The 15,541-nt window shown below is 44.2% G+C and overlaps 2 protein-coding genes and 1 long non-coding RNA gene across 3 annotated transcripts in view; 2 read left to right on the top strand and 1 right to left on the bottom strand.

The window, feature by feature from the left end:
* Positions 1-1,396, top strand: part of C7H10orf90 (chromosome 7 C10orf90 homolog) — a 64,854-nt gene extending 63,458 nt beyond the window's left edge. Inside the window, exon 9 of the mRNA XM_068689156.1 lies at positions 144-1,396. Within this exon, the coding sequence (XP_068545257.1) occupies positions 144-182 (39 nt within the window). The 3' untranslated portion in view covers positions 183-1,396. The remainder of the gene's footprint in view (positions 1-143) is intronic.
* A 4,576-nt stretch (positions 1,397-5,972) lies between these two features.
* On the bottom strand, positions 5,973-13,854 carry LOC137859758 (uncharacterized). Its single transcript, XR_011098520.1, has 3 exons — positions 13,717-13,854; positions 8,650-8,741; positions 5,973-7,743 (listed from the first exon to the last, which is right to left on the bottom strand). It is a non-coding gene; the product is annotated as an uncharacterized lncRNA (long non-coding RNA).
* The window catches only part of ADAM12 (ADAM metallopeptidase domain 12), a 184,648-nt gene continuing 182,906 nt past the window's right edge, over positions 13,800-15,541 (top strand). Inside the window, exon 1 of the mRNA XM_068689155.1 lies at positions 13,800-13,932. Coding sequence (XP_068545256.1) covers positions 13,815-13,932 — 118 coding nt within the window. The 5' untranslated portion in view covers positions 13,800-13,814. The remainder of the gene's footprint in view (positions 13,933-15,541) is intronic.

The raw sequence follows: 15,541 nt of genomic DNA, 5'->3' as shown, positions 1-15,541 counted from the left end.
TTTATTATTATTTTTTTTAAAGATTTGAGATCTAAGGAGGCTTGTATCATCTCACAGCATTGCTCAGGTTTCTACAGCTGTTTCCACCTCATGTAGTTTAACACTATCTTAAGGTTGTTTTGCATTGTGTTTTTTTTTCCTAGCAATTACTGGACCAGCTCCTTCAAAGAAACACTGAGTGACAAAGGATTCTTTTGCCGATCATCCTAATTGGATCTCAAATGCCTTTGACTGCTAGATAAGCCATAAAAGTTACTGTTATCTTAATTACCTGGAGGTATTTTTCTTATCTTTGGCTCTTTATAAAAAGAAAGATCATTTCTATTTCAATTGAAATTTTAAGGCAACTTTCAAGCAAGCAAAATATGGTCTAAAAGGGAGCTCAGCTGTTTGAGAGCATCAACTTATGGTCAGTTTACCCAGAGGAAATAATTTTAAGAATTTTTAATGCAAATACTGAATTACAGTGGTATTGTTTATCTTAGTCTTTTTAAAAGTATACATCTGTGTAGCAATAGAACTGGGTTTATAAGACCTGGGAAACTTATTTCTCTGAAGTGTTCTATTAATTGATTTCCTGTGAGTTAAATCCTCAAACTAAAGAAAAATGAATATCATTATTTGTTATGTTTAGAAACTAGCTGAAATAGCATTACCACATAATCATAGCAGCAGCAGTTTCACATTAATACTTAACATACCAAAAGGGACCAATATTTCATCTCTCTGAAGAACTCTATTCCTGTTTATGTAGTGAATCTGCATAGCAAGTTTACCTGTTTAAAGGCGATACTTAAAATTTTGGTTTTAACTGTTTTTCATGTTTTTCATTGTAATATGTATTTTACTCCACTTCTGTGAGCATTAAGTATTTATAGAAATGGCATATTAAGAAGCAGTGCCAAGAAGTATGTTTGCATCAAAACTGCAGAACTAAAACCATCTGCAATGTTTCCTCCAAAAATATTTAAATCGTTATTTGTACATTTTGGAAGTAAAAACAAGCAGCTTACAAACCAATGGAATTTATTTATGGAATAAAACACAAATATAATATTTATCCAACTGCTGTGTTTTTATTTGGTACTGTTAAATATAACACAATTATTGAAACTGCTTGAGAAGTCATGCCTTTGTCTGCCACAAATCCTATGGTAAAAAATATTGCCCATAAAAATCATTGCAAGTGTTAACCTCTGTTGCATGAACAGTCAATTGAATGTGTTTGAATGAGGCTGGAGTTTAGCCTTTGATATCTATGCTTTATTTTTCTAATCCATCCCGAGATGTAAGGTCAACTGTTTTGGAAGAGTGATGTTGGTGAGCAGAGCTCTGGCCACTTAGATAGCCTCCAGCTGCGTGACTTGTGCTGGACACCAGGAGCCTGGTTGTATCTCATGCTCTCTCTCTCTGTTACATTATTTTTCCTCTTTGTGTTTCAGCTTCCTAGCTTGTAAAGTGGGATTAATGATGTTAATTTTTGCTCACAGAAAAGGTAGAGATTTATTGAACAAATACACTGCATTCCAGGTAGATATTTTTAAGTACTCGACAATTGGTTCGATACATTTTGAGAGAAGAAGGTAAGGAAATGCTTGTTGTGAGAAAGGAACTGCCAGGGCTCTTGCCCAAAACAAGTCTTTTTAACCAATCAAGTAATGCTGTACCGGGGACTGAGGTCAGGGCTGGACCACACATGGCTCCAAACAGGGGAACTTGTGAAAGGGACTGCGAGAAGGGACATCCTCCAAGCTTCACGGCTCAGCTGCATGGTAGGTCTGCTCTCCTGTGGCTTCATTGATCCCTCTGCTGCTCTCCAGGAAAAACATGTGGCCTGCCTCGAACAGGAGGGCCTTTCTCTTCAGCAGACTTCTGGGGCTCCACCACACAGTGATAAATGTTAGCAGTGAGCACACCCACACACATGGTCTCCTAGACTGGATCTGAAGGATAATCTTTCAAGCTTAGTTTCAGTTAGAGCTCACTACAAGAACTGAAGACATTTCCTATAGAAGTCAGTGCCAAATCCCCTTTGAGTTCAGTAGGAACCTAAAATTTCCCCCCTTGGTTCCTTAACCTCTAGTTTCTTGACTTTGGAGGAATGCAGCTTTGATTTATTGGGTTTGATGAATCAGGAGCATTGCTTCTCACACACATCCATAAGGGAATATTATGTACATTTAAGCCTGTTTTACTGTATCTACTTAAACTTGCTTGTAGTCCTTCCCTAGAGCCCCAGCGAGGCACTTTGGTATGGAGACAAGATGTTAGGTCTTTGGTCCCTATCCTCTGGATGAGAGGAAAAGCAGCCTGGGTCAGGGATTTTCTCTGGTGTAGGACTGACATCCTATACCAACAGGAGAGGAGAGCCCTGAAACTTCTCCTAGTTCTTCTCTGGCAGAGCAGAAGACCAGGAGCCTGGTTGGGAATGAGAGAGTATTTTACAAGGAAATGCAACATTTTTCTTGTAGAATGCCAAGAAACTAGAGAAATGGGTCTTAATCTAACCATCTTAATATAACTGCCCAAATATATCCATCCCTCATGCCCATATAATTTTACATGCCTATGTAAATACATATATACATATTTGACATGTTTCTCACCGTCTGGCTGGGAATCACAGAACCGCAGCCTGGCTGATGTGGGCAGGGACCTCAGATCCCTCAGGTCCCTCCCCACCCGAGCAGGGTGCCCAGCCCCAGGTCCCGGTGGGTTTGAAGCTCGCCAGGAGGAGCCCCCAGACCCTCTCTGGGCAGCCTGTGCCAGGGCTCCCTGATCCATGCAGTACAGAAGTGTTTCCTGATGTTTAGCTGGAACTTCTTGTGCTCCAGTTCTGCTCATTGCCTCTTTTCATTGAACAGAGGAGCTGATCCTTCTTAGAAATCCATTACATCCTGGTGAGAAAAGGAAACATGAGAGCAACTGAAATGAGGCGTGACACGGGTCAGCTTCCTTTCTGCCCCTTGGCAGCCCTGTCAGCAGGCTCCCTGGGGCAAGAGTGGCTTGGTTTCCTGTCATTTCTGCTGGCCATCCTCAGAGATGGTGCGGCACTGGCTTGCTGCATCCTCGTGTCACCTTGCTCATGGGTAGCTCCACCTTCTCTGTCTTAATATGCTGTTCACAAAATCTTTTGGCTTTGGAGAAAGGTTATTTCGCAATGTTTTTTATTTTCTCTAAATGCAGCTTTCAAAATCTACAGGACAAATATGTGGCAACTTGAGGTGGGAATTGTCTCCCATAAATAACCTTGGAAGTACACCTAGTGAACAAAATGCCTAATGCAAATCACTGTCTGGGAATGCTTTATATGATATGAAACCTTCACTTCAAAATAACAAAAATGATCTCTGTTGCAAACCTAATTTCTCTTACTGGGCTTCAGAAAAGAAGGTATCTGGTAATGTATCCAGCAAACAATCCTGACATTCATTTCAGTTCTACAATCAAGTCATTGTAATAGAAAATAGACTATACAGGAAAATGTTACTTCAGAAAAACATGGGCCTCACAGGCTTAGCCCTGTACAAGTAGGCATCAACTTAATAAACTTTAGAGCTAGGAACAAAATTGACGTAATTTCACTTCAGACTCTCAGGCATTTCAAAGGAAAGAATACATTCACCGTTGGACAGTACGCTCCACAGACAACTCCCCAACCTGTGCTGGACATCACCCACATTTGCTAAATACTGGAATTTTCCTTCTCTTTGGATGCTGTTTGGGCATGGGTTCTCTATCTGTCAACCCATGCTGTGTGTCTTCACAGGGGACGCGTTTTCTTGCTGGTGCAACTGCACGAGGATTGACACTCAGGTGACAGCCACTGCCGCTTGTTCCTCAGTTCCTCACTGACTTTCCTGGTTTCTCATACTGATATGTACGTGCATCCAAAGCAGTGTTAACGAGTTCTAGTCAAGGTAAAATGTTGAGATGGTTTCAACATGTTAAGGCTCACCACCTCAGCCTTTTCCCTCCTAACCAGAAGCCCCTAAGTAGGGCTGAAGTTGTGTCTTGCTCAAAATGGTGCCCACATGGGGGACACGCAGTGGTTTAGGTGTGTGAGACACATTTGTCTCCACATTGGCAATATTAATTTCATCTGACAGCAATACATCATTAAGGGCTGAAAGTCACTGTAATGTAAAGCGCTGAGGGTTACAGTATTCTGGGGATTTATTTTAAACCCAAATATTTTCCTGTGTATGTGTGTGCAAGTCATTAGTTACTTCTTCAAGTTTACTCAGCTGGTCAGATAGAAGAGGAGACTGTCTGGGTAAGGCTTGCTCGGAGTTTTGTTGTTTAGTATCTGGGATTGGCCATGTCAGTGTAATGTTTTTTGTGAGAGGGCTGATTTACAAGGAAAACAACACAGCAAAGCAGGGATAAAGTTTCTGGCAGCTCTCTCTGGAGGAATCCATTCCTGATACATCCATCACAGCAAGAGCTCTGTGGCCAAAAATACCCCAGCTTGCCTCTTCCGCAAAGATGTTTGCTCCTTTGACTCCAAGGACAAAAATGCCTGTGTGCTTTGATGGGTGGGTAATTGTCTTTCCGGGAGCATTGACTGGCCACTTGTTCACTGACAGAGTAGATCAGTACACGGGGTTGTCCCACAAGGTCATATTTCATCAAGCTCTATGACTTCAGCCTGTGTAGTTTATTTCTCAGTACGCTTCTTGCTGAGCTGGGTTACAGCGGGCTGGATGCCTGGGAGGTGCTCTCTCTGTGCTCCCCCGCTGTCGTGCCCACGGGTCAGCACCAAGCAACGGGGGGCTGTGAAGTCCCAGCCCCCTCTGAGGCCATTCCCAATTTGCAAACTTCCTAATAAAAGGCGATTAGAAAGCAGGGGCACAAGTGAAATGCAAGAAGGACACCTGAGCATAAAGAAAAGCATTAGGATAAAATACGGTACTGAAATGTACTGTAGAAAAGTTTAATATAGGAATGCAAATACACATCAAGCTTTGATTTAAATACATATCTACCACTGAAATCACAATCACAAAAATCCTTTCCCAAAGTCCTTGCTCAGAGAGAGGAGCCCGTGCTGCTTGTTGGGTGGTGCTGGCCTGCCTGCTGATAGTGGCATCATTCTGGTTTGGCTCTGCAAGCAAAACTTGTTTCCCAGCTGAACTAACTGGAAGTGTTTGGGGAGGTCCTGATTTTTTCTTTAGCTCTGTGTTTAGCTTTGGCAAAACTGCCAAACTGATGAAAAAAAAAAAGAAAAAAAAGAAAAAAAAATATGTCATGTAAAAACACACTTCTACATTGAAAATAAAAAAACATTCCATTTTTCTGTCAGGCGTCTTACTTATCCTAGTTCTCCTTGGCTCCTTACCAAAGCTGTAGGAGGTAGAATTACTTAATATCCATTTTAGATGACCCACAGAATAAGATAATGAGGTGTATCATCTCCCTAGCAGCTGCAGAATGATTAAAAAATGAGAAGAAACTGCACAAATGTGCTCATGGTACACACAATTATATAAAATTAGTAAAGAGGAAAAGTGGAATAAACTGCTTGAGGTTCTTGTTGCATAGATAGGATTATGAAAAAGACTCCCTAATTGCAGAGATTTTTTATTATTACTATTAGAAATTGGTCACAGTGATCTATTGTTAGACTTCATGTTTTAAATACTTTTATCTTCTACAGTACCCTGCAATGACTAGACATTAGTACACCTATAATTATAGGAAGACCTTTATGCAAACACTTATTAAACGTAGGCTGCTGCATGGTTCTAGAGTTACTGCAGGGCTGCACATCACTTCAGAAATTGCAAGTAGAAAATGGCAGCATTTTTTAAACATGCATTAGCTTCATTTTCTGACTTGTGTCATCTGATAATACACTATCCAACACCTTTTAAGAGCAAAGCTCTTGCAGTTCATGAAGTTGTACCTGAGAAATTGTTAGACTTCCAATTTTATTTCAAAGGGGTTTTTTTGTTTTTGTTTTTGTTTTTTTGTTTGTTTGTTTTGTTTTGTTTTGTTTTTTTCCAATTTCTCGTTCTCTAAAATAAGTGAACTCCTTGTGTTCCCTTCTGGGGTGATGTGATGAAAGTTAATGAAGTTTATGACCAAAAGGGTGGTCATGGGAATGGTGTCAGTCCGAAACTGGGTTAATTGGAAGATTATCTGATACCGGTGTCTGAAGGATAGGTCCTTCAGCAATCATTTTAATGAATTGTAATATGTAAATGTGGCTAGAAAGTCAAAAACAAAAACAAGAAAAAAACAACATGTATTTGGAACAAGAGAAGTCTGTTTCTTGTAACTGGGATGTCCTCACTGCAAAAAGTAGGAGGGCGATGGGCTGGAGACAGACATGTGCCATGATTTGGGGGAAGAACAACAAGGAAAGGATGATGCTCCTCTCCATGGATAAATAACGAGCTGGATGCTCACCGTGGCTGCCCAGGCAGGCAATGACAACAGCACAGCCTGGTTTGAATACCTGCCCTGGTGGCGGTCTTCAACAACAGTGCAGTGATGTCAGCGACAGGGAATTACCAGTCTATTCTACACTGCCGATTTATAGAGAAATAAACCAGCTCTTACATATTATATCCACATTAGTTCTTCGTGACTAATGTTATTACAATGAATACCAGAGGAATTAGTAATGAATACCCACTTACTGTAAAGTGTCGCCAAATATATACTTAACTTGTAATGCTACTGGGAGCACATATATAATTTTTGTGTTTGTTATTATGTAAAAATATAATTTTGAGGGCTCGTTGGTCTAAATTTAATTATGTAATGGCATGAGTTAAACTGCATGAAAGATATATAATTATGGCTGACTGTTCTATCTAATACTATTAGCAGATATTACAAAACCAGCATTTTACTTCTATTTGTTTTAGTTCAGAGAGATTTTACGTGCTGTGTTTATGACCCAAAGCAAATGAAAGTTTTGCATCAGAGTATAACAATCAGAAAATGTCTATGATAAAAAGAGCTCTGTTTCACTCTTCCTTTCATAAATAATATAAGATTAAGACCCGATTGATTTCATTCTCCCATGATACATACCATAGTACTTTTTAATGATTTCTCTCAACTTTCCAATTAGAAATATTTATTTTTCTTTAAAAGCATCCAAAAATATGCTGTCCTTCTAATTTACTGTCCCAGCATTTATGATGATGGATGTTGCATTGTTTTGTGGTTTGCAGAGGGCTAGACAGGAATGTTAAAAATATATGACTTCATAATTTTTGGTCTGAGTTGAATACTATCCTCTTGTGAGACATGTAAAAATTTGTGGTCCTTTTTTTCTTTTGTTTTCAGGGAGACAGTGAAATTCGAAGCAATGGATCAAAGTGCTTGTTCTCAAAGTCTGGTCTGAAGTCAGAAAAACTTATTTAATGGGTTATTTGTCATATTTAAAAGATTTGTAGTGCAGGAAACTTTCTGCCATGCTCTCAGAACTGTTCTCTCTGATACAAGGATTCTGGTGCAGAACTGTCACTTCTATAAATGACTACTGAAATAGGTAGCAAAGCCTAAAATTATGTGTTTTCTGCCATGAGAAAAGAAGGAGCTATTCAGGTCCTCAGGGAGAGGATGTTGGATGCCCAGAACATAAGGCCACATCACTCTGGTTTGGACTTTCCAGGATCTTCTATAGCAGGCTGTTGGGCAGAAAATCCTTCCTGCTTCTTCCCACATGGCAGAATTCCCTTCTCGGTGCAGTAACCAGGAGCTGATCTTGAGAAGAACACCAAACTAGAAGAGAGTGTAAACGATGATTTTGCAGAATATTAATTCCCACCTGGTAACATCGACTACCCCAGAGTGCCATGTGTCTTTGCTGCAGGGGAGGGTGAGGGTCACCAGTTGCAACAATAGCTTTGGCCAAGAAAATGGCAGCATCAGAAGGAAAAGTGTCACTTTGGGGCTGCACAGCCACGCTGGACCCCCTCTCTGATTTATGAAGATAAGCACTGGGGCACGGGGAGGCTCCGCTGCCGGGGGTGGCCGTGCTCGCAGAGCTCTGTGTTTGCATGACCGAGGGTTTATGCTACAGGAAAAGAATGTAACGAGGGAGCGCATGAGATATGGGTTTTTGTGTTTTAACTGCTGAAGAATTTAGGGGGTTGCTGTTGTTGTTGTTAAGGTCCTGTATCCTTGGAGCGGTGGGTTTCTTTGTTTGCTCTCGCTTGAGCTCCTCTTGGCTTTTTCACCCTTGGCCCTGTTACAGCAGGCTGCAACAGTCTCTGTGTAGTTTCCCTATAAAGTAGTATATAGAGCTTAATCAGCATTAAAGCTGAGCCTACTCCCCTGCTTTGTTAGAGAAAAGGAGTTGTTTTCCAAAACAGTGTTGCAGTGGGGGGGTAGGACAAACTGGGCAGAGCAGGGAGGCAGAGGAGGGTGATGAGCACGTGTCACTTGCCACCAGCCCCGCTGCCCCCCTTGCAGGTGGGAGTCATGCTGGCTGGCAGCGTTCTCCAAACACAAATTACATTTTATCCCTGAAACAGGTTACAATTATTGTCTCATTTATTAAATATGTAAATAACTTCAGGATGGCCGTGTCAGTTTTACTTATATTTGAAGATCACGTTATAATGCTTTAGCATTCACACAACGTGAGGGTGGTTTAGTTTCTTCTGTATCTAAAAAGAAACGTACCTAGAAGCACTTCAGTTCTGGGGTTCTTCGGTCAGTGATGAGGTGAATTCAGTATTGTAACCTCTCCATGGGATGTAGCTGTTCGTGGTTCCCTGCCAGCACAAAGAACCATGTTACTTCAAACAGCTCGCGGGTTTGTCTCAGGAGGGAGTCTCTGCTCAACCAGACCAAACTCAGCTTTACAAGTTTGTGTGCAGCAGAGGAGAAACTGAGAAAATCCTTGGTCCTCTAGAGAGGTCAGGAGGAGGCTATGCCTGGAATCAGGCTGAGCTCTAGTGGCACTGGGTGCCCACCGGCTTGCCTGAGCAGGGCATGGAGCAGCAAAGGGCAGAGCTCCAGGGCAGAAATTTCATATGAATTTGGTGTTGTGGGACTTTTGGGGCAGGAGGTGAAAAAGGCCATGACCAGAGCAAGGACCTGCAAGCAGGAACGTAGGAATATATCAATAGCACGAAGGTAGGATTGCTGACCTTGCGTTGAATTTCATGGGCTTAACGCCTCGCTGCAGGCTCTGTGCACTGCTTGGGGCAGCATGACAGCCCATCAAGGCGTGCAGGAATGCGTGCTCCCGGAAGATATGGAGGATGGAAACTTGCCCTCCCAGACCAGAAAATCTAGAGAATGCAACTTCTCCCAAGTATGTACAGCAAACTATTCAAATCCATGCAATAAAGCAAGTATTTCATTTCAGCGTGCAGAGCTGATGGATGCTATTCTTGGGAGCATGCTATTTTGTGTCCGAGCATTGTGGCAGAGGTCTGCAGAAAGGCTCTGTGGCAAAGGGTCAGGCTGTACTATGCCATATCTCTGCCTGTTAATTACAGAGTACTGCAATCTGCCACTGCAGTCACAATTCAGCAGGATCTTGATTTTGCAGCAAGTTAATGAAGTGAGGGAAGACTGGAGACACAAAGTCTCAGCAGCTGGCTAGGGGACACACAGATTTCAAAGGGAAAAGGTTTTTTTGTTTTGTTTTGTTTACAGTACAAAGCAAAAACTTCAGCCTGGAGGCCTCAAAACTGTAGATCCCTGTAGCTAAGCCCAGACAAGTCTTCATGCCTTTTGGCACATATGGGAATAAAAGGACTCAGATTTCTGGATAATACTCGATGCTGTGATTACAGTGAGGTTTCCTGGATATCCAAAAGGAGATCACGGCTGATCGGGGAAGATGTGAGAGCAGTGTTACAGAGGTGCTTTCTGCCCACCAGAACCTCTCCTCTTGAAATAATCTTTCAGTTGTCTGAAGGGTTTATCCACGCTTCATTAACTTCAGCTATAATGCAGGGATGCAATTCCTGCTGTAGCACAGAAGGGTAGCAAACACAGCTTTTTCCTTTATATTTTAGTACTCCATGCTCCATAGCATACCAAAGTCCACCTCACAAGTGCCATATAGTTTGTTACTCCTGTCTATACTCTAAAGTTCTGTTTATACCTCCTGTCTAATGTCACCAGAGCATATGGTATCATAGTCTGAAGTTTTTAAAACATGTTCACTCTTACTTTTTTTCTTTTTTCAATTTATTCTCCCCCTTCTTTTTATTCATGTTGTCTCCAGCAGCCCCTAATTCCTTCTAAAATTTCCTTCTCCTTTAACCAAGGGGAAACTGATGGAAGTTGATGTTTCCCTCAGTGTATCTCCTTTCTTTTAGCTGTCTGTACAAGCCCTCATGTTATGCTTGTTTCCAGGTAAGTTATTCCATACTTTATTCCATACTTGCCTTTTCCATATGGCTCTCTTCTGACTTGACCTTTCCAGTGCCCTGTGAACTAAAGCTCCCGCCTGAACGTGTAATTTGATAACCAGAGGCCGAGCGCCTGTATTTTGATACAGTCAAATATGAACTGTTAAAAATCAAGTGTACTTCTTACATCAACATATTATCAAAGTGAATGCAAGCTGAGGGTTAAGCCCCTCCAACCCGATCTTTTACAGTGACACAGTGACACAGGCAGGGGCAAGGATGGTGGCTGGAGAGAAACAGAGGCCTACCTGCAGCCCTGCTTCGGGGCTGACCAAGAGTAAGGCCAAATTGCTGAGCATCCCATGTGTGTTACCAATTCTCAGCCTCCTGCTGAAGGACGAGTGTTAAGTGTTTCCAAACAACTTCAAGGGGAAGCGGGGGAAGAATAAACAGAGGCGATGCAGTTGACAGACATGCCCGAAGAGGGCTCCATGATGGCACCTCGGCCATCCTCGATCCTCGCCTCTCTTTTCCTGAGGCTTTCCTCTAGCTACAAGTGACCCACAGCTGCAGGGGGGGATATTTCGTCCACACATCCCAAATCATAGAGACAGTACAGCAGAGGGATCTGTGGTTTGGGGTTTTTAGCTGGTGCCTGGCTTGCTGTTCCTGCAGGGCAGAGCCTTAAAGCCGAGCACAAACCAAGCTGCCAGCATATGCCACCCTCTGCCCGTATCTATAGGGAAGAAATGGCCATGTGTTAGCTTTCCCTTTCCCAGGGAGATAAAAACGAGGAGTGAAAAGATTATTTAGCTGTTCACATCCTGCTGCTATTGTAGGACAGAGAGCAGAGTGTGTTTTGGAAAGAAAAGCTACGCGTGGCTGAAGTAAAGAAAAACTAAATACCTATGCTAAGGAAGATAAGGAGAACAAAAATGAAAAGGAAAAAAGAAAAAGAAAGAAAGGAAGGAAGGAAGGAAGAATTAAAGAAAGAAACCTTAAAGAAGCAGTAGCAAAAGATACAAAGGTAAATAAAATCTCAGACAGTGAAACCCCCTACAGCCACCCCCACACCCCGTCCCCGAGAGCGCTAAAGAACAAAGCTGGGCAGGAGGAGCGGACAGCCCATCGCCCGCGGGAGCAACCTGCAGGATCGGGGCTGTGGCCCCCTTTGAAGCAGCCACACAACCTGGATGCAATTTTCATTTCCTGCAGGGAAACTCAGCCTTGTTCTTCTGAAGTGGATAAGCCAAGCCTCGTAAAACTAATTGTGGGAGGTGGTTTGACATGAGAAATGAAAAGTCAAGGTTTGGTCTCTCGTAGGCACATAGTGAGGCAGGGGCACTTCAGATTAACTTCACTTTTCTTTCTTTTTTCAACAAAAGAGTTTTGAGACTGCTGTGAAAATGTACTGTTGTTCTTCAGAGTCAGAGTAACTACAATTCAGTAGCATTCCTTTAAGGATGTTGTTAATAAAGTATTTGGGGCTGTTTTCTGATAAACTATCAATTTATCAACTTCAACCCCATAAAATTAGTGCACTAAAATGCAAGTGTTCTTTTCTTGTTAAGTTTTGGGGGAGGAGGAGGAGGAACATTGATAATATCTAGCTCATTCATGCTAGTGAATGACCAAGATATAATTGGCTCCACATTCTCTGTTAGCAAATATAGTTACTCAAAATAAAAATACTGCCATTTAAGTGAAAAGCTACGTGGGATTACCAAAACTGTATTTAAAAGTCCCTAGCCCCCTTTGACTGTTTTTTGTTGTTTGTTTTTTAAGTGCTGGAAAAAAAGCTTCAAAGCGTAAAAATGTCTACGTGGCATTTATGGTGGCCTGCCACAAACAAATCTTCTGGTTTAATTTTCACATTTTTAACCAGTGTGCTGTGTGGATTATGCATGTCCTTAATAAGATAGTCAATGGAGTTCATTAGTTTATATTTTTAGGGATTAAACATTGCTGAGTTTAGATGTTTTTACAGAAATGTAATTGATCCTGGGGAAGCAGGGATAATTTAGCATTTTGGTAATTAAGGCTATACATAAACTGCTCACAAGGATAGGGGTTGCCCGGGAAGGGATGTGATGAAGAAAATCCATGCTGCCAAGATAAGAAATGAGGGATAGATGTAGACAGCGTTCAGAATTGAGGGCAACTTGGGGTGAGTGGTCTGGGGTGGAAGGCTGAGGGGAGAGGTGGAAGAAAACAAAGGTTTTAATTGTGGGGAAAAGCAGCTGATAGGAGGCCCAGCTCTTTTCTAGGTGTGTTTGTTCCAAGATGACCTGACATTACCACTATTATCCCATGGACGTGCCTGTCCCACAGGCGGCCCAGCAGGGGCTCAATGGCTTGAGCCAAGCACAGCGCGGGGCTTTGGCTTGGGAACTGTGGGATTTGCATCCGCTGAGTTTCGCCTGAGCTGGGGAAGGCATCGTCCAGATCACTGTGAACAGACACAAATCTGTGCACCCTAAATAATAATAATTTTTTTTTAATAGAATCACATGGCTGTTGTACCTGAGATGTCCAAAAACCTTATTAGGCCACCTTCAGCGGTTATTCTGGGTACAAGGAGCAGGGGGTCAATAGGCAGAACTAAGTATCAATGCCCCAAAAGTGAGACTGGGGAAGAATCTCACTGAATAAAAAGCAAAACTGCACAATAAGGGTTTCCAGGACTGGGATCTTTCTTTTGGTTGCTCTGTAGCATTCTGCACAACATGTGGGCATTATATGTATTTTGGTGGTACACCAAGGATTAGATAATCTGTATTTGGTTATTCTCCCAGACAGTCGGTAATGATAATTTGAATGAGGAAGATTTTAAAAAACGCATCTGGCAACTCTGTGGGCGTGTTGTTGTTTCTTTTTTTTTTTTTGAAAAAAACAATATAAAATAAGTTTCTGGCGGCACCAGGAATAATTAGGAAACCAATAAATAATCGCTGAGCTCGAACACATGCAGATGACTTTCCAGAGGAAGCAGCCAGGGCTGCGTGTGCAGCAGAAAATGGGGAAACCTTGGCTCGGGGTGGGGTGTGTAGGGAGAGGGGGGGGATCCCGTGGGGGGGTAACTGGGGGGGTTGCTCGGCGCTGGGGGCGGCGGGCGCTAGGACCCGGCGGGGGCGGCCTCATTTGTTCCGTGGCTGCAACGGTCAGCGCATCCCGCCTGCCAAAAAGGGGGGAAAAAACCCAAAAAACACACACACACACGACTCTCTGAAAGAAAAAAAAAAAAAAAAAAAAAAGCCAAGCAACTTTTTTTTTTTTTTTTTTTTTCTCCTCCCCCCCTAAGAAAGCGGAGCCCCGCGGCAGCCCGTGCGGCAGGAGCAGGAGGGGTTTGGGAGTTAACTGCATGCAGGAAATCTCTCACATCCTGAGTCCCGGCTCGCTCCTCGCCGTAACTGTATATTATGGTGCTGCTCTCCAGCCCCAGCTGATGAAAGTTTGTCTCCCTCAGCCCGGGCTAAGATGTCAAAGCGGCTCCGTGCGGGGCAGCGGCGCTTCCCTCCTCCGCGCCCCCCAGCCCAGCTCGCCGTGCTGCTGCTCAGCCTCGGCTGGCTCCTCGTAGCATCACCCAGAGCCCAAGGTAAGTTAGCGAGAGCTGGACGTGCACACCGAGAGCTTTGGAAACCTCGTAAACCCTTTCCTCAGCCCACGCTCCGTGTTACGGGGACACCGGCAGCCGCCCGGACAACGTGAGCTGCACCGGGGGGCTCTCCGCACCCCTCCCGAGCCCTCCTCGCTTTGCTGTCCCCCTCTTTTCCCTCCCCTAGAGGCCTCTCTGCCCCTTGGGGGCCCGTCCTGGGACCCCCCCTCCTGGTCCCGGAGCGGTCAGAGCCCCGCAGGCAGCCCCCGGCTGGGTGCAGGGTGCGGGGTGCGGGGTGCGGGGTGCGGGGTGCGAGGGCTCCTTTGGGGTCTGGAGCCTGTTTGCAGCCGGTGCGAGCTGCCCTGCCGGAGAAAAGTTTGCTCGCAGCCCCGCTCATTCAAAGGGAGCGCAGGCAGGCAGCACTGGCTGCGTTTGGAGCATTGGTTTGCAGCCCGGTGATCCCCTCTCACAGCCCAGAAAGAGCGACTTGGCTCTGCACAGCAGCTCCGGGGCTCATTCGGGAATCGCTGGAGCCCCGGGCCCTGTCCTCTCCCTGTAGCCGCAGCTGACAATGCATATTTCGTGCGAGAGAGGGAGGGAGATCCTCTCGTATAAATATCTTTCCCAGCACTGAAGAGCACGCAGATCTCTGCGTGTTCCTGCAAACTCGTCTTGGGACTTTTTTTCATTGCAACGTTAAACTTTGGACATGTTTGTTGGTCTCCAAACGTATGCACGGAGACTTTCTCCGGGACTTTGTCTCTGGGCTTGCTAGGAGAGAGGCAGAGGTGTGCTTGGCCACACGTCAGCCAGAGCACTGACATCCTAGGACAGGCAGAGCAAGTGATGCATTAACCTGGGATTTACATGAATTGATTAACAGGACTTGAAACTTTTGCCTCTGTGAGGGATCCTAACTTCTGTCCTTCAGCATTTGTATTTCTTTCCTTACACCAAGCCAGTGTGGTGGGGAGAAAGGCTGCAGAAAGTCTCAGGTAGATGAAGAGCCATCAGTCCACAGTGTCCCTGCGGCTGTCCCCACTGTGTGGGCAGGGGGTGGCTTTAGGTGGGCTGAGCATCGATGTCCCAACCTGGCCATGGGAGCTGCTGTGGCCAGACCAGCCCCTCCATGTGATGGAAGCACGCTAGGATGGGGTACGCCTGGCTACCTGCCCAGAAGGGTTTGGGGTAAGGGGCTCCAAGAAATGAAGAAATGAACATACCCCAAAGTAATGACCTTCTAATAAAATTAAAGGCACGCTGTGGGTGGCTGAGATCTGACACTGAGATGAGAAATGGTGAGCGGCGGTGGAAACCCCATCGGCTGTATTTTGGGATTCCCTAAGAGCCAAGCTGAGTCTCTAAGGTCACATTTGCGCTGATGAATTAAGCTCTCTGAAGTGTACATCAGTTTCCCGTCCTGATGCTAGGTGTCAAGCAGCAGTGGTGCTCACTGACCCTTGCAGCTCAGTCGGATTTTCCGGTTGCTTTGCTACATCCCTCCTGCTCCTTTCCGTTACATGTCCATAACTTGCTCTTTTGGATCTGTAGCCAGTGTGCTCAGCAAGTAGCCTCTTTTTTTTTTTTTTTTCCTGGGGAAGTAGAGAAA

The sequence above is a fragment of the Anas acuta genome, chromosome 7 (genome assembly GCF_963932015.1).
Source record: "Anas acuta chromosome 7, bAnaAcu1.1, whole genome shotgun sequence".
Taxonomy (NCBI): domain Eukaryota; kingdom Metazoa; phylum Chordata; class Aves; order Anseriformes; family Anatidae; genus Anas; species Anas acuta.
Note: the sequence above shows the minus strand (reverse complement) of the source record. Positions and strands in the feature narration are given on the sequence as shown.